Source organism: Lepidochelys kempii, chromosome 7 (genome assembly GCF_965140265.1).
Source record: "Lepidochelys kempii isolate rLepKem1 chromosome 7, rLepKem1.hap2, whole genome shotgun sequence".
In the NCBI taxonomy this organism is placed as follows: domain Eukaryota; kingdom Metazoa; phylum Chordata; order Testudines; family Cheloniidae; genus Lepidochelys; species Lepidochelys kempii.
This window is the reverse complement of record NC_133262.1, coordinates 53,152,803-53,171,246: the sequence shown is the minus strand read 5'-3', so window position 1 is coordinate 53,171,246 and position 18,444 is coordinate 53,152,803. Positions and strand designations below refer to the sequence as shown.

Genomic DNA, 18,444 nt, shown 5'->3' with positions numbered 1-18,444 from the left:
ACCATACATGGTCAATAGCAAAAAATTCTACCCTACCCTCCCACCCTCCCTTCTGGGGAGGGACCAAAAGCCCACACACCTCCTGGGGACCCACCTCCATATGGAATCCCCCTTCTTCTTGCACCCCCTGCCCTGGGAAGGGACTGATGGCCCCCACAGCCCCCTGGGGACACCCTTTCTGCATCTCCACACAGGGAATCTCCCAGACCCCCCTGTCCTGGAGTGGGAGTGGCAAAGCCCCATTCCCCCAGATGGACCATCCAGTGCCCTCCATAAGGAACCATCCCCATGATCCCACAACCCTTGCCCTGGGGGAGGGGGGGTGGAATTGACACACACCCTACAGGGGACCCCCCCATGATCCCACACCCCCTGACCAAAGGAGGGGCCAACAGCTCAAACTGCCCCCCCCCCACCAAACCCCACTTTGGCCACCAGGAAAGGGGCAGGACTCCCCACTCCCACCTGCCTGCTCCATGATGGGAATTCCCCCCTGCCAGGCACTAGGGAGGTGGGACAGAGCTGGGAGATCCCTTCCTTGACTTCCTGTTGTTGGGGGAAGATGCTTTCTCCCTGCCCTCCCATGGACCCTCTTATCAGAGGCTGATGTCCCTGCTGATCTGAGAATGACCCCCCCTCCACCAGTCCCTGCTCACCCATCAGAGAGATTCCCTCCATAACCGAGGGATGACACCCGTGATCTAGAGTAATTCCCCTGCCCGTTGCTGCCCCGCCCGCCTCCGTAGCTAGAGGATGACAGCCTTTTAGCTAATATGACACCACCCCAGTCCCTGACACCTCGTCTCTCGCCTTGCTGTCAGCACAGGGACATTGCTATGTGTGGGTGCCCAGCTCAGAAAGCCAAAGGGGTGCTGGTGAAAGCACTAGCAGGGAAGGAAGGGTGTCCCTATCCCCAAAGGACTTGCTGGCTAGAATGTGGGAGCTCAGCTTGTGCTGATTTAGCCACAGCTGCACCAAGTGGTCATTGGGCAGTGGTGCAGGCAAGGTGGGGGTGCTGCAGCCTGTCGGCCAAGAGCTGCACTCTCGGCTCCTTTTGTCTGGCTGTTAAATTCAAGACCCTGAAAGGTGTTTCCATTTATTTTATGCCCCCCCCAACCCTCCCAGGCTCAATGTGCTGCACATTTTTGCCTGGATGACAATTAACTGGGTTACCACTGGTTCTTACATTACATGAAGGGACAAATAACGCTTCTGCCACACTATTCATGAGTTTATAAACCTTTAGCCTATTCCCCTTAGTCATCTCTTTCCTAAGCTGAACAGTCCATCAAACTCTCCCCTTACGGAAGCGCTTCCATACTCATTGTTCTTGTTGCCCTTCTCTGTACCTTTTCCAATTCTTATATATCTTTTCTTGTGACGGGGTGACAAGAACTGCACCCAATATGCAAAGTGTTGGCATACTATGGAGTTATATAGTGGCAATATGATCTTAACTATTCCTTTCCTCATGGTTACTAACATTGTTTGCTTTTGCCAGGATTACTTTTGGAGCCTTTTTTTTTTTTTAAATAAGTATCTAGCCACCACTGTGACAGCTCCTGATGTAACTGATAGGTTACATACTAAAGTTAGTAGCTCTGTAATTTCATATCTGAGTTCCTTCCAAACTCTCAGGTGAAGATCAGCTGGACCTGGTAACTTATCAGTAATTTTGTTCCAAAATCACCTCTATTTGGAATACTTCCCTAGATGCGTCACCTAAAAAGAATCTCAGATATTGGAATCTCCCTCCCATCCTCTGCAGTGAAGACCAATGCAAAGAATTCATTTAGCTTCTCTAGAGTAGCCTTATCTTCTTTGAGTGCTTCTTTAGCACCTCAGTCATCCAACGGTCCCACTGTTTGGCAGACTGCCTGCTTCTCATGTACTAAAAAAATAAGCTACTCTTCAAATTCTTTTCTTGCCTGCATAATTGGGGCTTTCCAGCTATCGTCTTTTCTTGGAAAAAAAGTTATTTCTCTCTTACATCATAAATGAAAGCTACTGCCAGCACTGGTGCAGTGGCTTTAAAAATCAGTTTCCTATATAAAGGGTTCTGCTACAGAAAAGCAATTCATTCTAAGGGCTGCTATCCAGCTCTGGTTAACTTCCTCGGAGGAAGGCTTAATATTCCTTAATGCCATGCAGTTTTAATATACATAAGAGATTTTTTAGAAAGAATCAGTGCCATTAACCTTTAGGAGGACTCTTTATCTATTGGGTGCTTTTGAAACTCTCCCCTGAAACCACAGTTCAAGGTCCTGTCTATAACAGAAGAGTGCAGTGCTTTAACCAACTTAATTCAAATTGGTGAAAACCCTTAAATACCATTGGTTTGACAGGGGATTTAGGAAATCAGTACCACTAGGTGCTTTTGAAACTCAGTCAGTCTTTGTTATAACACTTCATTAGTTCTTAACTCACTTGAGCCATTCAGGATATACAGTACTTTACTTTCCACTGTAAAAAAAGCTGTAAACTTAAATTCTGCTGTAAGCAGCTCAACTACACTACTACAGTCAAAGTATTGCTAGCTTCTACCACAGTTCTTCTGGCTTTGGTAGCACTTGAATATACCAGTTTAAAATGCCTCCAGTTTGAAAATGCTGTGTATTTGTACTGAAAATGTGTTATTACACGATGGGAGAGAGCTTTTGACTAGTAGTGTAATATTTGCACATTTCAGAGTAACAGCCGTGTTAGTCTGTATTTGCAAAAAGAAAAGGAGTACTTGTGGCACCTTAGAGACTAACCAATTTATTTGAGCATGAGCTTTTGTGAGTGAGCTGTAGCTCACGAAAGCTCATGCTCAAATAAATTGGTTAGTCTCTAAGGTGCCACAAGTACTCCTTTTCTATTTGCACATTGTATTTAAAAGCTAACTGGCCACTGAACTGCATATCCCAATTCATACCTCTTAGGGTATACTAACCTGACTACAGACTGAAGGTGATAACATTGTGCCAGTTTACATGGCCTAAATTAAGATTTCTTTGGTATTCTGAAGGAAAGAGGTTTTTTTTTTTGTTTGTTTGTTTTTTAAAAAAAGGCATAGATCTTGAAATTCCAGTCTGGCAAATTCCATGCTTAGGGCATGCAGTCTCAGGTGACTGCTTTAGCCCATTACCTTAAGAATATGGAAAAGTTACGCATGGAAGTTGCATATTATACATAAATCACTGAAAAGTATTTAACTTTGGTCACTTTCCCTAGTTTTATCTGCAAGGGCCCTTTCACAGATCAGAAAGAGGCATGATTAGACAAAATGTTCTTACACTGAAAGCTGCCTCACCCCCAATAAATTCACATGACAAAATGGACAAAATTTATTAGCAAAATATTTTGCAAAATTTAAAACTGAAGTTACACGATTGGTTGTAAACAAATGTACTAGACAGTCTTCCCATTCCCAATAAAATCATAATGACACATTAGGTCAAATTAGAGAGAAAAAAATTGTTTTTGCAAGACTTCCACAGGAAGATTTTGTACAAACCTGGCAGTGTTTGTCACTGGATCACACATGCTACCTAAACACCTGAAACATGTTCATTTTCTTAATTGTTCATGTGAGGTTCCCAAGTATGAAATTTTTAGGTATGCTACATCATGAAGTATGCTACCTGACATGTTACAACTCACTGAAAAGAAAAAAGATTTGAACCAGGCTTTGAGAAAAAAAAAAAATCAGCATAATCAAGTGTCACTATATGTAAAATGATGGCCTTACGAGATCAGCTGCTAGTCACGAGACATTTGGACCGCACTTTTAGAAGCCAATCACACTTCAAAATACACATTCTGAATTGGAGTCTTCAGAATCTTCTAGGACCTTGAACACTCCCACTTTTTCTTTTTCAACTGATTCAGACTTTTTCATTTGGTCTAAGAGAAAAACAAACAAAACTGAAGGTTAAACAGAATTGTGTAGTGTCTTACATTGGAAGTGGAACAGTGCAGAGAAAGAAGCTTGTGCCTCCTACTAGCAGATGCTGAATGAAATACACAGCATGCTGAGTATTAGGGCTTGGCTACACTTGCAAGTTAGAGCACATTAAAACAGTCCCAGGCATCCTAACTCCCGATGTGTCCATACTGGCAAGGCACGTAGAGCGCCTGGACTCTGCAGGTGGAGCGCTTCAGGTAATCCACCTTCACAAGAAGCATAAAGCTTGCTGCGTCCTGGCTGAAATGCCTGGCCATCAGTGTGAACGAGGCATTGCATTACTTCACTGTGATTGGCCTCCGAAAATGTCCCATAATCCCCTGAAGTCAAGTGGCCACTCTTCTCATTGTTTTGGAATCGGCTGCAGGAATGCAGATATCCTCTTTCAAAGCTCTGTTTCTGACAGCTGGCATGCTTATCTGCTCTTGGACAACGCAACCATTACTGTGGAATGATGCTTGCGGTGGGGGGGGGGGAAGGGGAGGGAAAGAGGGAGGCTGCTGCCTGAACTTACAAGACAGCATGCTAACACACTCTCAGCACACCCCAAACCACCTACACACAACATACTCCCTGTCACACTCTGCTCCACCCCTGCCCCATTTGAAAAGCACTTTGCAGCCACTTGCACACTGGGATAGCTACCACAATGCACTGCTCTTTGTGGCATTGCAAGGACTGCTAATGTGTTCATTTGCAGCTGACAGTGTAAACACAAGGCAGCGTTTTCCCTGCTGCAGTCTCCAAAGGCTGGTTTAACTCCCAGTGCTCTACATCTGCAAGTGTAGCCATGCCCTCAGTTGTCAACAGAGTTGGGCAGGAAATGGTTACCCCATCCCAAATCAGGAGGAAAACTAAAAAAATCTGAGACTTTTTTGGTTGAGGTCAATTGAAACATTTCATTTCAACAATTTCAAAATGTTTCATTTAACAGTCATTAAAAAAAACAACCTATAATTAGCGTGTGTTTCAAAACAAAAAGCTGTTTCAAGCCCCCCCCATGTTTTAAAAATGTCCTGTTTTGACAATTTTAAAGATTTTCGAAACAGGAAATTCATCAAAACAACCCCTCATTTCCCAGGAACAATTTCAGTTTTGATGAATTGGAATTTTCTGACCAAAAGAAGTTGTTAAGACTTCCTGACCAGCTCTAGTTGTCAATGTAGTAGTAGACAATGGTACTTCACATACATCCATTTTGTTTGAACAGAACACGGACATAAAATTTTATTAGAAATTTCTGTGGGGACCTTGCTCTTGGGCAAATAAAGGCATTGGCAATTCTCCTCTGCTTTTACATATAAAATATAAGGGAAAAATTCTATATATTTTACTGTCAAATAGGAAAAGAGGACCAAATTAGTTTTACTTACCAATAAGGTCACTTCTATCCAGCAGTAACTCTAGATCTTTGTCACTGATTACTTTCTCTCTGGATCCTTTAACCTCTCTATAGAAATAAGAGTATCTTAGTCTAAACACTAGTTTTCAACATTTTTCCACTCAAAGACACCCCCCACCGCCTTTCCATACCAGAATCCCCCAGGACCTCCCGTCCCATATAGCAGAGACCCACATCCCATTTAGCAATATCAGAAGAGCAGGGTAGTTGAGATCCTCAGATGCTTATTTGCATCTCCCAGGTCTAACAAAATGTGGAAGTTAACATACCTTTCATAGTCCCTGGATTTCAGTAATTCCATTAATTCCTTAGGATCCAAGCAACGCTTTGTTTGGATTAAACCAGATTTACCACCTTTAAACTGATCTATAAAAAGAGAAACTTTTCTTGAATATAAAGGCTGCCAAATTACCAATGAATTCTATAAACTGACATCTAATGTATGCTGTTAACCCAACACAGAAAGAGAGAGAAAGAACTATTCTTGGATATACTTGGATTTGTTGCCTAAACATATACCAAACATGCCCTAAATTGTGACGACTAAATTAAATAGTGAAAGTCAGAGCTGCATAAAAAGTTTTCATGTAGGCCTTTACTTTCTAATTGTGGCACGCAAAATTAAAAAAAAGGTTGCAACACACTGATTTGACATGCACACACACAGTGGAAAAGCTATTAGTTCTACTTACAGTAAAAACATTGCAAATAAAGTTAGATGGTGGATGCCGAAGTGTGTTCCGTTTGCAATGTTGCTGATTGAAACAAAGTGAGGAGTATTATCACTACAAGATAGAGAATAAATGAAAGATATCCTGTCCATTTTATTGGGGTGTATTTCGCTCAGTGAATTAGCTATAACTGTTTTGATTAACATTTTTAAAACAAAAACATTTCTTCAGACGAGAACATCCAGACACCTTTTTGTACCCAAATCTGGATGTTTTCCAATTCAGATCTGACTGTGGGAACAGAAGAGAAGTCTTCCAGACAACAGAATGTACTAGTGTTGTAAAAACAAGAGAGATAGGTTCAATCAAAGTATGACTGAAGATGAGACCTGGAAGGTTTAATGAAAGAGGGGTCATTTGGATCAGCTATCATGTCTATCAAGAAATGGTATAAGATTAGTTCTAATTGGCTATAGTTGAATGAGGTCAAAGCCAAGGACAACACAACACATGCCCAGAAGGCTTTGCAGCTTTCTGTTACCATTGGACTCACCCAACCTTGCCTGAACTTTTGTTACATTTACTGAAGCATCTGTCCATCCTCATCTCCCCATTATGCACTTCTTTCTTTCCTCAGTCACCTCTAAGATCTTGCTTTCAAATCCCACCACGGCACCCCACTAAGTTTTTGTTAATTCTCCCTGTAGTGCTTTAGTACTCAACATATGCTACAGGTTAACAATGTACTTCTCAGATGTAGAAAAAGTTGCATGAAATACTGAGAAACAGTATGTAACCATTTTAAAGACACACAATCAATGTATATACAGTGTGCAGAAGTAAGTTTACATGTATAACTTTACTTTGAGATTTCCTGACTTGAGATCTTAACCATAATCTTCTCTTAATGCAGCTTTTTTAAAGTGATGTTTCTTATGGGTTTTTTATTATATAGATAAAACAAAATGCATCAAGATCTGAAAGCTTTGCTGATTTGTAACCAATTCCAAATCTGGAGCTACTTCTATTTTACCCCTCAAATACCATCAAAGCACTGGTCCCATGCACATGACAAGGTTCACAAGAGAGAGTCCCTCTTCTGCAAACTTTAGGTGCTTTTCATAGATTTTTTTTTTTTTTTTAAAGGCTAGAAGGGACCATTAGATCTATAGTCTGACCTCGTGTAAAACAGGCTATAAAATGTCACCCAGTTTCCCCTGTACTGAGCTGCAAACCTTGTAATTTGCACCTGCTCCAGTGCATCTAAGTGGAGCTCCTTGTTGCAAGCTTTACATCAGCCCTCTGTAACAACTTCCAGGACCCCTTAGGTCAAAAGTCACTTTGGAAGAGACCCTGCTTAAAATCTAGTACTTAGTTACAGGGAAGAGCAAAGTTTAGCAAATTAATGGGAAGAAAAATATTTGCATTAATGCAATAGGTCAGACTACTCAGTTAACACATTCCATGCCATCTGTCTCCTCTCCTTTAGTACAGGACTTTACATTTATTAGTCCCAATCCCTCCCTCACCCCTGCTGCCTGAAGCCCTCATGTCTCTTATCTTTGTAGGTCATTTTACAGTTTTTCCTTTGTTTAAACTAAAATGGGTGGGGTAGTGTATCTGCAAATTGGATCAGTTGCATTTATACCAAAGAAATTCCTGAGAGATATGCTTTTTCTCCTATTTTAATAGGTCATAAAAGCCAAGAAATTTGCTGGCAGATACTAGAGCAGTAACCAGGGTGGGTTGAGAGGTAGCCGCCCAGGTGCAAAACCGCGGGGGCAGAAATATGGGGCAGTGTGGGTGGGGGATGTGGGGTCACTATGAAGAATGCCCCTCACATTTGAAAATGGTTGCCTTCTGGTTGCTTGGAAGCTAGTGGGAGCCATCCGGCCCGCTCTAGCCTTTCCCCTGAAGGAGTCCAGCCCCTGTCTCCAGAGCCCAGCTGCCATGAGATGCTCCCTGATGCACTCGCCCCGCCACCGCCCAGCCTAGAGGAGGGCAAGAGCAGTAGCACGCAAGTGCCTCTGGGAGCATCCCACGGCAGCTGGGCTCTGCGGACGGGTTGGACTCCTTCGAGGGAGAAACAAGAGCAGGCCGGGTGGCTTCTACCTGTTTCCAAGCAACCAGAAGGCAACCGTTTTCAAACTGTGGGGGGTTCTCTCCATAGTTTGAAAACCTCTGTGTTAAATGGAAGTCAGAAATCTGGGGGGGCCATATGCCCCCACATACCATCCCCCTCCTCCCACGCCACCCCATTTTTCTACATGGGTGGATGCCCTACTCTGTTTATGGCCCATATCACCATGATGTAAGTGGAGTATAAAAATCAGAGTAGGCTAAAAGAGCAAGCATAGAATCATAGAAGATGAGGGTTGGAAGAGACCTCAGGAGGTCACCTAGTCCAACCCCCTGCTCAAAGTAGGGCCAACCCCAACTAAATCATCCCAGACAGGGCTTTGTCAAGCCCGGCCTTAAAAACCTCTAAGGATGGAGGTTCTACCACCTCCCTAAGTAACCCATTCCAGTGCTTCACCACCCTCCTAGTGAAATAGTGTTTCCTAATATCCAACCTAGACCTCCCCCACTGCAACTTGAGACCATTGCTCCTTATTCTGTCATCACTGAGAACAGCTGAGCTCCATCCTCTTTGGAACCCCCCTTTAGGTAGTTGAAGGCTGCTATCCAATCCCCCCCTCATTCTTTTCTTCTGCAGACTAAATAATCACAGTTCTCTCAGCCTCTCTTCATAAGTCATGTGCCCCAGCCCCCTAATCATTTGCCTTGCCCTCCGCTAGACACTCTCCAATTTGTCCACATCCTTTCTGTAGTGGGGGCCCAAAACTGGATGCAATACTCGAGATGTGGCCTCACCAATGCCGAATAGAAGGGAATAATCACTTCCCTTAGTCTGCTGGCAATGCTCCTACTAATACAGCCCAATATGCCATTAGCCTTCTTGGCAACAAGGGCACACTGTTGATTCATATCCAGCTTCTCACCCACTGTAATCCCCAGGTCCTTTTCTGCAGAACTGGAATTCTTGCCTGGGATTTTTCTGTCCTAAGTGCAGGACTCTGCACTTGTCCTTGTTGAACCTCATCAACATCGTTAATTCAAGACTGGCAAATATCACCCAAAAACTAGTAGTAGCCTATGATCTACACTTTGAAAAACATCACACCAAGCAATTTAATTCTCTCATTCTCCCTGTCCCCACCCAAACATACAGCTTTTGGTGTATTATGGGAAGTCCTTACCTTCCTCTGAAGTTTAAAGTACAGGCTACTGTCAGAGGCCCACCAGATTATTAAAAAATCAGTGGATTCAGTGCTTATGAAAAAGGCCAGAGTGCAGAACTGTTAAAATTTTATCAACAGAATAATTATAGCAATGATTTATCACAGTGCCCAATCAATATTCCTTCACCAGTAACGATGAGAGGGAAATAGTTCCACCCAACCATTTGTTACTTGGGTTGTGCAGAGATTACCAACTAGGAAGACAAAATAGCAGCAAGTAAATTATTGGATTGTGTTGCATACAAAATGAGACAGATTTCATAACACAGTGCCCTAAAAACTATTTTACCTGGGTTATTTTATTACAGAAATTACTTTAGATAGTAATTTTTGGATAGTTTTTGTGGGCAGGGTCCCGCGAATGCCATGATTCTAGGACTGCAAGACTGGCCATCTGGACCAGATGCTACAGAAAACCCCAGTAGGACCGTATGTATGTATGTATGTATGTATGTATGTGTGTGTGTATATATATATATATAAATAAATAAATAAATAAATAAATAAATAAATAAATAAATAAATAAATAAATAAATAAATAAATAAATAAATAAATAAATAAATAAATAAATAAATAAATGAGAGAGATGCAAATTCTGCTAATGTGAACATTGTCACACAACATATTGTTCTCCCTGCCTTCCTCTGCCTCCCCATTTCAGCTGATTTCAATGGATGTGATCCAAAGCTAGACAAGTTTGCCTGTGCCGCTAGAAAGCCCCTTTCCCAAAGCTTCAGACCAAATTAAAGACAGAGTTCTGAATCTTGTCTGTCAGATATTTTCCTCCCTGAAGGTAGATAACTGTAAACCTGGAAGTTGATATTGCCGACAGCTGTCTCATGTCCCCAACAGTCATCTTGACCACTCTCACTCCTTACTGTCTGGTTTCATTCCTGTTTCTCTCCCTGGCCAGCACACACTGTCCTTGCTCCTCACTCTCCCCAGAAGCCAGGAGGAGGTATAGCACACACTGACCCCAAGTTCCACATCAAGGGCCCATAATTTTAGTGGCAAACTAATTAGTCAGCAGTCTGAAATGCATGGAAAGAGTAATTTGCAGCCAAATTCAGCATCATGTCACAGAATTCAGCCTAGATGCTAAAGAATGCATGGAGTGCTGATTAGAAGGGCTAAGAGAAACAGGCATATTTAGAAAAAGGAGACAAATTACTTACATATAGAGAAATTCTCTGTTAACAAGAACAATTAGAAATAATCTTGAATTACAGCAAGAATTCCCCACAGTTAATGGAACAAAAAAGTTTTACAAGTTCCGAAGAATGAATTTACTAACTTTTATGAATAATCAACTTTTCTAGCTTCCTTTTGGCAGCAGCTCTCTCCACAATCTTCTGGTCAACTGTATTTGCTGTCACGAGGCGATAAACAACAACTGGCTTTGTCTGACCAATTCTGTGACATCTATCTTGGGCCTGAAGGTCAGACTGGGGGTTCTAAAATGAACGAGATTAAAGAAATCAAATTAGCTTAATTGTTAAAAGATGCACAGTGAATTCTATTTTTCATCACTCAGCTTTCCAAGCTATCACTTTTCAGGATGAAAAGTCTACCACAGGGGGTTTTGTATGGTGGGAAAAGAGAAAGACTGAGAAAAAACTATTCAAATGTTCTGGAGAATGAGTGAGAGATATTTATCCCTTTAATAAAAAGTTGTAACTTAATTAAACCAGTTTTACAATTGAAATAGATGATGGAATTAGCCCTCACTGGGAAATACTTCTGCACCAGAATTCTCAATTTGTTTATTTGGAGCTCTTCATAGTTCCTGAAATGGGAAGAGATATGCTAAGTATGCTTGTGCAGCCTAAGTAGCTGTATACTGAAAAAGTTGAAGATGTACAAGTCCATAGGGATTAGCTTCCTAACAGCTCTTCAACCATCCTCCTGAGGCTCACAGAAGGTAGTGGGGCTGTAGCTTGCTGGAGCTTTGGGATGTCAGTTGACTGGGGAAATTTTGGGCACCAGAGACCAAAAAGGCAGCTGTTGAAATAGGGAAGTTTGCAGAAGTTGTCTGCCCAAGAGGGCTCAAACTTCTTTAAGAGCTTTAAACTTCTTCTCTCCAAGGTAAGCATTTTAATAATTATCAACACTCAAGCAGTATGCATTCTTTTCAACTAGCAGAAAAGCCTGTTTTTAAGGAAATTCAGGGACCAGCCAGTTGCCTACAAAGCAATCTTAGCTGTGATCTTACGTGTTTTGAATAGGCCAGCAATTTTTACTTATTACCCTATATTTAATCTGAATATATATATTTTACTATGTAATTTTCACATACATTACTTTCATAGATTATCTGGTAGAGCATCCCATACCACAAGATGCTAAGTGAGTATCTAGGGTTACAGTAGAAAATTGTATGATGTAGCATTTGAGAAACAGTTTATCATCTTACCCAGTCACTATCATAGATGATGACTGTGTCTGCTGCAGTCAAATTAATGCCCAGACCTCCAGCCCGTGTACTCACTAAAAATATGAAAACTTCAGGATCTGTATTAAATTTATGCATCTGGAAAAGAATACATCTAACATGAAATAGCATACAGAATAAAAGGATATGGTCAGTGGGTTTTTTTTTTTAACCCATGTTTTAAATTAAATCAGATGATGATTAAAAATATATTATTTGCTTTGTCTTTCTACAAGGCATTACATATAAAGCTTACCAACAGAGGTTGAATTTGTTGCAATTAGCTGAGTTGGATACATGCACCTAAGCATTTAAGCTATTACTTACATTTTCTTCTCTCTCTGTATAGGACATAGATCCATCCAAACGACTAAATTTGTAATTCCGCAGATAGCAATAATCCATCAAAATGTCCAACATCAGTGTCATTTGTGAGAACAGCAACACCTACAAGTAGTTAAGATTCCTCAGTATCCCTATTTTAAAAAATAAAACCGAACACCAAAAACACACAACAAGGCAACTGATCAGTTATGATCCATATTCATAAACAAAAATACCTTGTGTCCTCTCTTTTTCAGTTCTGGCAGCATCCGGTCCAAAAGTAGAAATTTGCCTGAATTCTTCACTAGATCTTCATCAACCTTAAAACAGAGTAAAAAGGAGAAGTCAAGATTTACAATCTCCCAGATGCATCAACATTCATGTACTAGGGATGACAGTTAATGCACTAGGCTTCAACCTGCGTGGCTAATCCTATCCCATCCTTTTTCAGCCTAGATCATTTGATTGTGTAAACCATGAGTTGTGGCTCAAAGTTCCTGACAGCCTCTAAGTGTCCCCTCTGAATGATAGTGGATTCAACTAGCTGGCAGTCATGCTCATGTTAATTTGCAAGACTATATTTTGAAGGAGATCCTTTGGTTTTCATTAATGGCTTATTTAGGGTTAGTAAAAATGTTAGAGGGTTAAAGCTACCATACACACATCATCCAAATTCTTTTCCCCTTTTCAATACAGTAAGAGGGTTTATGTAGTATAGAAAAGCTATTAAGATGATCTTTATATATATTCATTATAGGGCTGGGACAGAGGGTTGGGGTGCGGGCTGGGAATGTGGAGTTCAGGGTCTGGGAGGGGGCTTTGGGGTGAGGCCAGGGATGAGGGGTTTGGGGTGCAGGAGAGGGCTCAGGGTTTGGAGGAGGCTCAGGGCTGGGGCAGGGGATTGGGGTGCAGGCTTATCTCAGGTGGCTCCCGGTCAGCAGCGCAGCCAGGGTGCAGAGGCAGGCTTCCCATCTATCCTGGCACCGCTGACTGCATTGCACCCCGGAAGCAGCCAGCAGGTCTGGCTCCTAGGCAGAGGCATGCAAGCAGCTCCACGCAGCTCACCCCGCAGGCACTGCCTGCCCCCCCCCCCACTGGTTGGGACCAGACACTGAACTTACTCTCTCCCATATCTGCTGTAGGAAATTTCAAAACAAGACTGAATCACATTGGTAGGGTTTTGTGGAGAAACGTACTATACAAATCTAAAGCTGTTCACTGGCATTACATTACCTACAGTAATTTTCAAAAAACACTGCTTTGAATGCTTCAGGATATGTACCTTAAATTGCTGCGTGGCAGGGTCCAGTGGATATTCAATGAGATATGGATGGTTACAACATTTCCTCAGTAACATCATAATATTCTGCAGTTTAAGGTTGATTTCTGAATCCGTAGGAATGGTCATTTCTATCACTGGCCTTACAAAGACACGTAATGTTTTTAGTACAGCAAAATGTCAATGCATTTCAAGTGCAGTACAACCTAACAAATGTCTAGAAGACCTACTGTGAACTACTAGATTTTCAGAATTAGAAAAAGGATAATGCAGTTTTTCATTTATCTTGATTCAAAATTTAGTTTCAATTTTATGTAATATTTCATAGTGTATTAAAAGGGATCTTCTAAGTTAAAGATATTTTTAAAACAGGGATTTTTTTCTTCAAGATATGCACCTCTCTTTTTCTACTTCTTCTTGCATTTTGCTGATCAGTTTTTCCAGCTCATCAGGCGTATCACCATCTCGTTCACGGTAATCAACCGCTTTTCGACTCCGACGCTTTGGTCGTCCTGTAGGACTCAACTCCACTACTTCTTCCTGTAGCAAGCGATACGAATTATGACAGTCAGCAGACGTTTCTCATGTGTCATTGGGGGGAAGGGGAGAGGGCAGCTAGATGTGACCCAACCCCTTGGTGTCCCAGTGATTCTCAACATATCTGCTGCTTAAAGAGTCTCTTCACTAACAGTACACATTTCCCAATATTTATTATTGAAGGTACATTATCGGGAAAATATTTTATACTGCCCAGATTTCTCTGCCATTGATGTAGTGAAGACTGGTCTGCAGCTGACATGAGAAAAAGACAGTTACCTTTTTCTGTAACTGGTGTTCTTTGAGATGTGTTGCTCATGTCCATTCCATATTAGGCATCTCCCAAGCAGTACCAATGGAGACAGGCAGGAGTTAATAGATTGCCACACAACTCTGCCAAACCCAGCATGAGCTGTGAATGTGTGGACAGATGACCAAGTCACAGCTCTACAGATGTCCTGGATAGGGATGTGCACTAGGAAGGCTGCCGAGGATGCCTGAGCTCTAGTCGAGTGGGCTCTGACGATCAGCGGGACCCCCCCGCCAGTTCGTAACATGTCCATATGAAAGAGGTGATCCAGTTGGAAATCCTCTGCGAGGACACTGGAAAGCCCTTCATCCTATCCGCTGTGGTGATGAAGAGCTGTGTTAATTTACGGAAAGGCTTGGTACGCTGTAGGTAAAAAGCCAAGGCCCAACGGATGTCCAGCACGTGAAGACGGTTGGGACAGAACACCGGGGGGCGGGAGGGGGAGGAGATGATGTTCTGGTTCATATGAAAGATGGATACCACCTTCGGCAGGAAGGCTGGGTGGGGCTGCAGCTGAACCCTGTCTTTGAAGACCATGTACGGCAGTTCTGAGGCCAAGGCTTTAATCTCAGAGACTCGTCTTGCTGATGTCATTGCCACCAGGAAAGCGACCTTCCATGACAGGTGGGAAAGGGAGCAGGAGCCCAGCAGCTCAAAGAACCAAAATCCCACTGTGGGACAGGGGTCCGTACCTGCGGGAAGAGTCTCTTGAGGCCTCTCAAGCATCTGACCATGATGTCATGAGAAAACACCATCTGGCCCTGGATTGGTGGGTGAAAAGCAGAGATGGCTGCGAGATGTACTCTAATGGACAAGTGCGCCAGGACCTGGTTCCTCAGATGAAGCAGGTAGTCTAAAATAGACTGTACAGAAGAATGTGAGGGAGAGATGCCACATTCGGACGCCCAGCGGGAAAACCTTGTCCAAGTAACTCAGTCTGGTTGAGGGCTTCATATTCCCCAGGAGGACCTGATGGATCTCATCCGAGCAGGTCCGCTCCTCTGGGTTCAGCCACGCAGCATCCACACCGAGAGGTGGAGGGACGTGAGGTTGAGGTGTAATAGCTGACCGTGGTCCTGTGACAGCAAGTCCAGCTTGTTAAGCAGGGGCCAAGGAGGGGCTGCTGCCAGGTTCATGAGGGTGCCGAAACATTGCTGGCGATATCATGATAACCTGTGCCTTGTCTCTCTTTATCTTTGCCAGGACCTTGCTGGTGAGTGGAATCGGAGGGAATGCATACATCAGGCTCCCTGACCAGGACAGGAGGAAGGCATCGGAGAGGGAGTCCTTGCCCAGACCCGCTGGGAACAAAACCGATGACACTCCCGGTTTTGCCTGGCGGCGAACAGGCCCACTTGGGGAGTTCCCCACCTCTGGAAAATCATGCAGGCTACCTCTGGGTGGAATGACCACTCGTAGTGAGAGGGTAAGTCTCTGCTGAGGTAATCCAGGAGCGTGTTCTTGACACCAGGGAGGTGACATGCTTCCAAGTGGATTTCATGGCTGATGCTAAAGTCCTAGAGATGGACTGCCTCTTGGTTGAGAGCCGACGAGAGTGCTCCCCCTTGCCTGTTGATGTAGAAAATCAAGGCTGTGTTGTCCATCAGGACTCTCACCACCTTGCCCAACAGGTGAGGTAGAACAATCTGCATGCCAAGTGGACCGCTCTGAGTTCTTTGATGTTTATGTGACACATCCTCTCCTATTGGGACCACATACCCTGGGTGTGGAGATTACTGAGGTGCGCACCTCAGCCAAGGTGTCAGAAACTAACTGGATGGAGTGAGGGGGGGGTGTCGAATGGAACTCCCTCTAGGACTGTCCTGCGATTGATCCACCATCACAGCTAGGTAAGATTGTTGGGGGTTGGTAAGGATCTTTTCCAGGTGATCCCTGGACTGGAATAGACCGTTGCCAGCCATGTGGATCCCAAGATGCAGGCAAACCCTGGCCATAGTCAGGGGGAATGTGGAGACTTCTGCGATGAGGTCTGCCAATGTCTGGAACCTTTCTAGTGGCAGAAATGCTCTGGCACAGGTCGAGTCAAGCACCGCTCCAATGAACTCTATCCTCTGCACCGGAACTAGCATAGACTTTTTGTCATTCACCAGTAGGCCCAGGGAGAGGCACGTGGCTTGCAAAGCTGCAACATCCTTTTGGACCCGAGACCTGGAGCTGCCTTTGACTAGCCAGTTGTTAAGGTACAGGTAGATCTGGATACCCCGATGCCTGAGGTAAGCAGCCACCACTGATATGCACTTGGTAAACACCCTCAGTGCTGTTGCCAGGCCAAACGGGAGGACTGCAAACTGGTACTGGTCAGGTCCCCACCATAAATTGGAGGAAGCGTCTGTGTCCTTGAAAGATCGCTATGTGGAAGTATGTGTCCTTCAAGTCGAAGGCGGCATACCAGTCTTCCGGAACCAGGGAAGAGATGATAGAGGCCAGGGAGACCACATGGAGCCTCAGCTTCTTTAGGTACTTGAGTCTCGCAGGTCTAGGATGGGCCATAGACCGCTCTTGGCCTTTTGGATTAAAAAGTACTGGGCATAGAACTCCTTGTTCCTGTACTCTAGAGGAATCTCCTCCACCACACCCAGCAGCAGTAACTCTTTTACCTCCTGCACAAGGAGACTCTCGTAAGGGTCTCTGAAGAGGGACAGGGAGGGGGGGGTGAAAAAGGGGGGCAGAAAGAAACTGGAGGGTATAACCCTGTGCCAGTGTTGAGGACCTAGCGATCTGAAGTTGTAGCGATCCATTCAGGAAGGAAAAAAGGAAAGGCAGGTGGAAAATACTGGGGAAGATGGATCCAGAGAATAGTCTGGTAGTTCACCCTTGGGTGCACCCTCAAAATGATCAGTTGGCCCCCTGCTTGTTTCAGGTTGAGCTCGACTGCGCAGAGGGTGAAGCGGGTGGCTCGGATGACATTTGTAGCCTGGGCTTTCTTGTGAGGCAGGTCCTGCTGAGGCAGACTCGCCGGCTCTGAGGCTGTTGTGGTTTGAACCGCTTATGCGCCAGGCCTGGGACGTAAAGGCCCGGAGTTTTGAGGGTGGTATGGTAGTCCTTTAAACCATGCAGCTTGCTGTCTGTTTGCTTTGCCGATAGGGACTGGCTGTTGAAGGGAAGGTCCTGCTTAGACTGCTGAGCCTTGGCAGACAAGCTAGAGAGGAGCAACCAGGAGGCTTGCCACATGGAGATGGCAGAGCCATGGTGTGAGCAGTAGAATCTGCTGCATCTGACGCCGCCTGGAGGGCCGCCCTGGCCAGGGTCATACCTTCGTCAATAACCGCTTGGAATTCCATCCTGGACCCCTCAGGAAGCAAACACTCGAACTTGGCCATGGCTTGCTACATGTTAAAGTCATATCGGCCAAGGAGAGCCTGGTGTTTGGCCACTGTTAACTGAAGGCTGGAAGATGAATAAATTTTATGTTCAAAGAGATCCAGTATCCTTGAGTCATTATTGTCCTTGCCTTTCCCTGTGGTTAACTGCCTCAACCACAAGGAAACTGGGGGCTGGGTGGGAATAAGTACTCATGTCCCTTAGCTGGCACAAAAGTACTTGCGCTTGCCCTTTTGGAGATGGGGGGGATGGAGACTGCCACAGGGCTTTAGTAATCTTATGGGGTAAAGCCACCATAGGAGGAGCAGAGGATGTCAAACAGGGAGTCCGAAGGCTCCTCCAATTCCTCTGCCTGAAGCCTCAGGTCAGATGTGACCCTCTTGAATAGTTTCTGGTACGTCTTAGCATCATCCTGAGGAACTGGGTGAGAAGGCCCCGTGATAGCCTCGTCTGGTGACAAGGATGATGCCGGGGCACAGGATCCTAAATGCCCATTGGTGGTCCAACAGCTCCTGGACCTGTGGGGTCTTTCCCCCCCCGAAGCCTCAAGCACTGGAGGGGGCCGGCATTGAGTGGGCAGCCTGGGTGACCCCACAAGGGTTCCATGGATAGCATGGCACTGGCCACTGTACTTGGGGCCATAGGATGGATTTCAGTGCAGATGATGTAGATGGCACCAGAGCTAGTCCTGCAGTCAGGGGACCCTACTCAATGATGGAGCTATAACCGGTACACTCGGTACCGGAAGACCAAGATCAGATGGGGCAGTGGCTCTTGTCTGACTGGTGTTAGTCGCTGCGCCTCAAGGTAGACCTGTCTGAGTGAGACAAATGTCTTGGTCGGAGCCTCGGGGACCTACTGCGTTCAGCAGATCAGTGTCGGAAATCCGGCAATC

The 18,444-nt window shown here is 44.4% G+C and overlaps 1 protein-coding gene across 13 annotated transcripts in view; it reads right to left on the bottom strand.

Annotated features, from left to right (window-relative positions):
• Positions 1-3,316: 3,316 nt before the first annotated feature.
• HELLS (helicase, lymphoid specific) overlaps positions 3,317-18,444 on the bottom strand; it is a 46,015-nt gene continuing 30,887 nt past the window's right edge. For 11 of the 13 annotated variants that reach the window (XM_073352725.1, XM_073352728.1, XM_073352729.1 and 8 more), the window contains 9 exons: positions 13,758-13,900; positions 13,364-13,502; positions 12,318-12,401; positions 12,085-12,204; positions 11,740-11,856; positions 10,621-10,780; positions 5,621-5,717; positions 5,323-5,399; positions 3,317-3,888 (listed from right to left, as the gene is read on the bottom strand). In XM_073352725.1, the coding sequence (XP_073208826.1) occupies positions 3,791-3,888; positions 5,323-5,399; positions 5,621-5,717; positions 10,621-10,780; positions 11,740-11,856; positions 12,085-12,204; positions 12,318-12,401; positions 13,364-13,502; positions 13,758-13,900 (1,035 nt within the window). In that variant the 3' untranslated portion in view covers positions 3,317-3,790. Of the gene's footprint in view, positions 3,889-5,322; positions 5,400-5,620; positions 5,718-6,043; positions 6,107-10,620; positions 10,781-11,739; positions 11,857-12,084; positions 12,205-12,317; positions 12,402-13,363; positions 13,503-13,757; positions 13,901-18,444 lie in introns of those variants that run through there. The other 2 variants (XM_073352735.1, XM_073352739.1) reach the window with 2 other exon arrangements.